General features: G+C 45.1%; 1 protein-coding gene across 1 annotated transcript in view; it reads left to right on the top strand.

The window, feature by feature from the left end:
* Positions 1-7,500, top strand: part of LOC125033198 (glycoprotein 3-alpha-L-fucosyltransferase A-like) — an 88,500-nt gene that overhangs the window by 43,275 nt on the left and 37,725 nt on the right. The window contains exon 2 of the mRNA XM_047624578.1: positions 5,474-6,655. Within this exon, the coding sequence (XP_047480534.1) occupies positions 5,505-6,655 (1,151 nt within the window). The 5' untranslated portion in view covers positions 5,474-5,504. The remainder of the gene's footprint in view (positions 1-5,473; positions 6,656-7,500) is intronic.

Here is a 7,500-nt window from a genome sequence, read left to right as displayed (position 1 = left end):
GTTTTTTTCCCTTTTTTGTATGTTCTTTGTACAAAAAATGCCAGAGCGATAGGACATGAGAAAAAAAAAAAAGGTATGGAGATGCTTATAACGAATACTAAGTCTACCGAAAGCAGAGGCTTGTATGGGACGCCTGTACTTGGGGAAAGGTCTTTGTAGACTCGTAGGACGTAATGATAAAGACTGTTGTAGCAGGGAAGGAGGAAAGACTTGGGAAAGGACATGATTAGTGATAGACTGTTGTGGCAGGGCAGGAAAGGACGTAATTAGGGTATTGGCATAATGCATTGCGAAAGGAGAGATGAAAGGCTGTAATGGAAAGACCGATTCTGTTGTGAAAGGACAAGGTAGAGATGAATGTCGACACTCGTGTTTGAGAATGAAGACACTCGACTTTATAGAATGGGAGGATAAGAGGTGAATTTTAAAAATGATTGAACGTAAACCTCTCCATACGCATTCTAGCACGCGGCAGAATCCGATGCGACAGCTGGGGGGTGGGAGGAAGGGGAAAGGTACAATATTTATGCAATTGAAGAGTTGAAAGGAGGAACGAGAGGTTATGACAGACGGTTTAAATTGTAATAACAGAGAAAGAACCGCGGTATATTTTTTGAAAAATCTGAAAGCGGTTAATTAAAATAAATTAATAATGATAATCAGGATATGAAATGAATGTGAACTTATGGGAAAAAAATATAATTCGGCAAAAACGTGCCTATGAACTTGTGATAAAACATAAAACATCTTGCAGCAAAGTGGACATGAAGTGAATGTAAAATTAGTAGAAATAATATTAATAAGAGAGAACAGAAGACAACGAAAAAAGACAAGAAAAGAAAAGAAACGTGAAAAGATTGAGACTAAAGAAATAAAATGTGACCATAAAATAAGATATGTAAAAAAGTAATTTAACCAAAATGGACATCAAAAATCAAACTTTAAAAAGAGACTGAGAAAAAAAAAGGCTTGTAAACTGTCCAGTATCCTTGTGTGTGTCCTGCGCAGGATCAATACTGCATGTTAGCACTTAGTTGTGTACCAGAAGCAGGCAGGCAAGCATGGCAAAGCGAGATAAAGCAAGACAAGGTGGGAAAAAAAATAAACAAGGCAAGCTCAGGTAAAGAAAATGCAAATGAAAACAAGGCAAGATGAGGGAAAGCAAGTCGGGGCAAGATAGGGGGAAAGCAAGCCAGGGCAAGGCAAGAGAAGTGAAGACCAGACGAATCAAATCAAATCAAACTAAAGCAACCCAAAGCAAGCCAAAACCAATTAAATAAACCCAAAACAAGCCAAAGTTAAGGCAAGAGAAAGACAACAAAAAAAAAAAAAATGAAAACGTAGACACACCAAATCGAGCCCCCCAAAAAAACAAATCAAGGCAAGCCAAATCAAGCTAAAGCAAGCCAATGCAGGTGCAGACCAATCCTGAGGTCACATTACCACCCTCACCCCCTCCCCCTCCTCCTCCCACCCCCTACCCTTTCCCTCCCCCCCCCCCCCCCTGGACACGCAAGACCCGAACCCAAATGTTATGATCGCTGAGAGAGCTCGCGAAGGTGATGCTGTTGTTGGCAGATCTTGTTTGTCAACATTTCGAAGGGCGCTATCCTCCTTCACGCCCCCTCCCCCCCTTCCTCCCCTCCCCCCTTCCCACCTCAACATCATCATCTCCTCCCTCACTCCTTCCCCCTCCCCCTCACTCGCCCCACCCCCCTCCCTCCCTCCCTCCCCGCGGCTGTGAGAGTGTTGGGACAATTACTTTATTTTTCTGTGGGCAACGGGTATGGGGGATGGGTAGGGTGTGGGGTGGGGGTGGGTGATGGGATGAGGGGAGGGGGGTGCTGAGACACACACTAATACAAACATAAACGCATGAGCTCATGTACACGCGCACGGACACCCCCCCCCCCCTACCCCGCATGCACTTACTCACACACGCACACGCACACGCACGCACGCATACACACACACACACACACACACACACACACACACACACACACACACACACACACACACACACACACACACACACACACACACACACACACACTCCAACACACCCAGATGTATCAACCACGTCTCAAATATCAGTCTTTGATTTACGACCGGTCTGCCAAGTCGTATCCCGCGTTGAAAGGACCAGTGAAATGCGACTGAAATCTGGCGTGAATCGAGACAGATTTCAGTTTACAGTTATCACGTTTTAAAGGAACTGTTTAAGGATCTAGTCAAACGGCGGACTGAAATCTCGGTGGGTGGGGGGTGGGGGGGGGGCGAGACAGATTTCAGAGTTCAGTTATCATGTTTGTGTTTGTGTTGAAGGCAATAAAGGTGTTGTGGTTGTGTGAGGGAATGTTTGTGAAATATTCTGTTTTTTTCTTTTTTATCACCTGGAGATGAGATTTCAAGTATTACGGTTATGTCATTTATCATGTCATTCATTATTATTATATCATAGACACACACACACACACACACATATATATATATATATATATATATATATATATATATATGTGTATGTATGTGTGTGTGTGTGTGTGTGTGAGAGAGAGAGAGAGAGAGAGAGAGAGAGAGAGAGAGAGAGAGAGAGAGAGAGAGAGAGAGAGAGAGAGAGAGAGAGAGAGAGAGAGTACATATGTATACATATATGTATATATATACTTATACATATATATATGTTTATGTATATTATATATATATGTATATATATATGTATGTGTGTATATTTGTGTGTGTGTGTGTGTGTGTTTATATGTGTATGATAAAGATCTATACAACGCGTAATATCCCGGAATGAACGACCAAATTTCGAACAGCAGACGAAGTTCTCCATCCCCATCCTCCGGCCCTCCCCCTACCTCCCTATCCCCCCCCCCCCCACCATCATGCCACACTTAATTCTCAGCTATGTGTCCGGCTCCAAACTTAAACATCATTATCTCCTGTTCTGACGCTATTTATGTATATTCTTTTAGAGTTTTCTTTTTCTTATTTTTTTATATTATTGTTTATTGGGATTTGTTTTGGTGTGATCCTTTAGCCTTTTTTTTTCTATTTTTGTTTATTGGTATTGCTATTTTTCTATACTTTTGTTTTTTTGTTCTTATTTTTTATATTGTCGTTTATATTAGTTTTCTTTATCGTTTCTAAAATAAGCTGGTGAAGATTATCATTTGTATATATCATTACACACACACACACACACACACACACACACACACACACACACACACACACACACACACACACACACACACACACACACACACTTTTCGATGATAATATCCTTTGTATTCAGTACTCTAATTCTACGTTGAAAACTCTTTATACTATTTTTCAATATTTTCATAATTCTATATTCTCTATTTTATACGCTAAGGCACTTAATATTATTTATCATTAGTTTCATAATTCTATATTTCATTACACTACGACACTATGTATTACTTATCAAGAGTTTCATAATTATAGAATTTATTAACTCTACGTCGTGACGATCTTTATGCTAGTTATCATATGTTTCATAATTTTACGTTTCTTTAATTCTACGCTAAGACACTTTACATTATCCATCATTAGTTTAATCTTTCTACATTCCTCTAAGTCGACGCTACGATGCTCTATATATTACTTATCAAATGTTTCATTATTCTAAATTTTTGTTTTCACTTTACACTCTACATCCTTAGTAAGTCCTTCCTGCCATACCCTTAAAATATCCTTTTCTGTCAGTTTAGAATATTATTCATGTTAATCTACATTTCCTTCGGATTTCTACATCCTTCTGCACCCTTCTTCACCCTTCTTCACCCTTCTACACCCTTCTACACCCTTCTACACCCTTCTACACCCTTCTACACCCTTATTCACCCTTCTACACCCTTCTACACCCTTCTTCACCCTTCTACACCTACTAAGCGTTGTCGTCACCCTTAAGTACTAAAGTCACCTTGAAACTACTCTGTCTTGTCACTCTCACTCCTGTTCTTAAGTCGCCCTAGCACTCTTTCTTGTCACTCTAGGGAACTCCGTTACCCTCTGCGTCACGCCTTCACCCTTCACCCTTTCCCTCCTCACTCTAACCCCTCTCTCTTCTCTCTGCGTCCCTCCGTCACCCTACACCCTTTCCCCTTCCTTAAAACCTCCTCCCACATCCCCGTATCATCCTACATCCTCTCTCCCTTTCACCCTACATCCTCTCCTCTCCCTTTCACCCTAGAACACCTCTTTCCGTCACCCTCCGCGTCACACCGTCACCCTACACCCTTTATCCTTCCCCCCTACCCTTCCGTCACTCTTACACCCTTCCCCTTTCCCCTAACCCCTTCCCTCCTCTTCTCCCTTTCCTCTGTCACCCTTCCCCCTTCCCCCCTCCCCTAACCCCCCTTCTCCCTTCCCTCCGTCACCCTTCCCCCTTCCCCCCTCCCCTAACCCCCCTTCTCCCTTCCCTCCGTCACCCTTGGCGTCACACCATCACCCTTTTGCCGCACATTCCGTCACCTCCCGAGAGAATCAATTTCTTGTCACAGGCGGACATTCACTGCAGCTCTCGGGGGATGAAAGAGCTAAGCGTCAAGGTGGAAACGCCGCCTCCGCACGGGGAAATTTTCGCCCATAAGGCCATTTTTTGTGCATCATTGTCCTTTGGTCGGCCCCGTACATGTGCTTCTTTACGTAACGAACTTTGTCTCCTGGTATTCGAGAAGATTGGTCGGTCTTCTCTCTCTTTGTCTCTCTCTCTCCCTAGCTGTCTATCTTTCTCTTTCGTTCTTTTTCTTTCTCCGTTTCGCTCTCGCTCTCTCTGTCTCCGTATGTCTCTTTCTCTGTCTCTGTATGTTTCTTTCTCTGTGGTTCTGTCTCTCTTCTCTCTTCTCTCTTCTCTCTTCTCTCGGTATCTCTCTTCTCTCTTCTTTCTTCTCTTTTGCCTTGGTATCTCTCTTCTCTCTCTCTCTCTCTCTATCTATCTCTCTCTCTCTCTCTCTCTCTCTCTCTCTCTCTCTCTCTCTCTCTCTCTCTCTCTCTCTCTCTCTCTCTCTCTCTCTCTCCTCTCTCCTCACTCCTCTCTCTCCTCTCTCTCCTCTCTCTCCTCTCTCCTCTCTCTCCTCTCTCCTCTCTCTCCTCTCTCCTCTCTCCTCTCTCTCCTCTCTCTCCTCTCTCTCTCTCCTCTTTCTCTCTCTCTCTTTCTCTCTCTCTCTCTCTCTCTCTCTATATATATATATATATATATGTATATATGTATATAAATATGTATATATATATGTATATATGTATATAAATATATATATATATATATATATATATATATATATATATATAAATCATATATATTGTATATCCACGTGTATAGATATATATATGTATGTGTGTGTGTGTTTATTTCATGACGCGGCAAATCCCTTTCGTTTGCCCGCCTTATGCTAATGGTGTTTGCATAACGTTCCTAACGCCTTCTCTCCCTCCGCAGCGGCGCAGGTGATGGGCGGGTAGGCGGCAGGATGCCCCGAGTATCACTCCGGCGTGGGCTGCTCTACCTCTCGGCCTTCACCACCTTCTCGCTCCTGCTGGTGACGGTGCAGCAGCCGGGGGGCGCGTGGCTCTCCAACCCCGCCGCCTCTCCCATCACCCTCCGGCGGGCGGCCCGCATCGACCACCCCGTCATAGTGGTGGACGATGCGGTGGAGAGCGGCGCCCGGCCCGCCCATGACGCGGACGACGCCGCAGGGGCCGACTCAGCCCATGCTCGCGAGGTGTATCCGAGGGCCCTGGCCTCGGCGCCCCGCCCCGAGCCCCTGCCGAACGTCACCCTCACGACGCTGCCCCCGGCGCGGCGCCCCTGGTACCTGAGCGGGGGCGAGCTACGGCCCGAGGTGCCCGTGGAGGGCGAGCAGTGGGTGCGGACGCAGCGGATCTGGCCCGACGAGAACCCCAGCGACCGCATCGTGGAGCAGCTCATGTTCCGGCCGCCGTTGCCGCCGCCCCTCGAGGACCACCCCGACCCGGCCGCCTCCGACAAGGCGCCGCTGCAGTACAAGAAGATCCTCATGTACAACGGCATGAACTCGTGGGGCCTCCGGGCGGGCATGGGGCAGTTCCTCAAGCTGAAGTGCCCTGTGGACACGTGCGTGCTGACGGGGAGCCGCTCCGAGCTGTCGTCCGCCGACGCCATCCTGTTCAAGGACCACTTCGCGATGCCCCCGCACAAGCGCGACCCCCGCCAGGTGTGGATCATGTTCATGCTGGAATGCCCGCTGCACACGCAGAACTTCGCCAACAAGAACGTGTTCAACTGGACGGCCACGTACCGCCACGACTCCGACATCGTGGCGCCCTACGAGAAGTGGGTGTACTACGACCCCAACATCCGGCAGAAGACGCAGGAGATCAACTACGCGGCCAACAAGACCAAGCAGGTGGCCTGGTTCGTGTCCAACTGCGGCGCGCGCAACAACCGCCTGCAGTACGCCAAGGAGCTGGGCAGGTACATCGGCGTCGACATCTACGGGGCGTGCGGGGTCAAGAGGTGCCCCCGCTCGAACTCCGCCAAGTGCTTCGAGATGCTGAACAAGGACTACAAGTTCTACCTCGCCTTCGAGAACTCCAACTGCCGAGACTACATCACCGAGAAATTCTTCGTCAATGGCCTCAGGTGAGATCCCGTTCGGTTCGGATGTTGACGTGTTTTTGTTCCGTTGATTTGATATGTGTGTTATTTTCTGTGTCATTTTGTTTTGTTTTTGTTTATAGCATTTTTTTATGTGTGTGTTTATGTGCTATGTCATGTCTTGTGTATTCATTTTTTTTAATGCCTGTGTGTTCCTTTTCGTATGTTGATTTACGTGTGTGTGTCTGTTTCCTTATGTCTGTACGTGTGTTTGCTCGCGTGTGTAGAATGTTATAAATCAACATGGCAAATTACATACACAAAAAAAAAACCAACATACCATCAACCTACCTAAATAGAGGACGGATATATTAACATTCAATCGATCATTCAAAGGAAAGGTCAGTAGGTCGAGTAGATGTGTGTGTGTGTGTGTGTGTGTGTGTGTGTGTGTGTATGTTTGGAAGTATGGAAGGATAGGCGATGTGTACGTACACTCATATATTATAAATACACAACCTTTAATTTACACACACTCACTTACTCACTCACTCACTCACTCACTCACTCACTCACTCACTCACTCACTCACTCACTCACTCACTCACTCACTCACTCATGTCTATATCTATCAATCTATCTATATATCCATGTATATATGTATACATATATGTATATATGTATACATATATGTATATATGTATACATATATGTGTATATATGTATACATATATGTATATATGTATACATATATGTATATATGTATACATATATGTATTTATGTATACATATATGTATATGTTTGTGTATATATATCTATATATATCTATATATATATTTATATAATATACACACGCACACACGCGCGCGCACACACACACACACACACA

This window comes from Penaeus chinensis, chromosome 2 (genome assembly GCF_019202785.1).
Source record: "Penaeus chinensis breed Huanghai No. 1 chromosome 2, ASM1920278v2, whole genome shotgun sequence".
In the NCBI taxonomy this organism is placed as follows: Eukaryota; Metazoa; Arthropoda; class Malacostraca; order Decapoda; family Penaeidae; genus Penaeus; species Penaeus chinensis.
The sequence above is the reverse complement of the archived record's forward strand: the minus strand, read 5'-3'. Positions and strand labels throughout refer to the sequence as shown.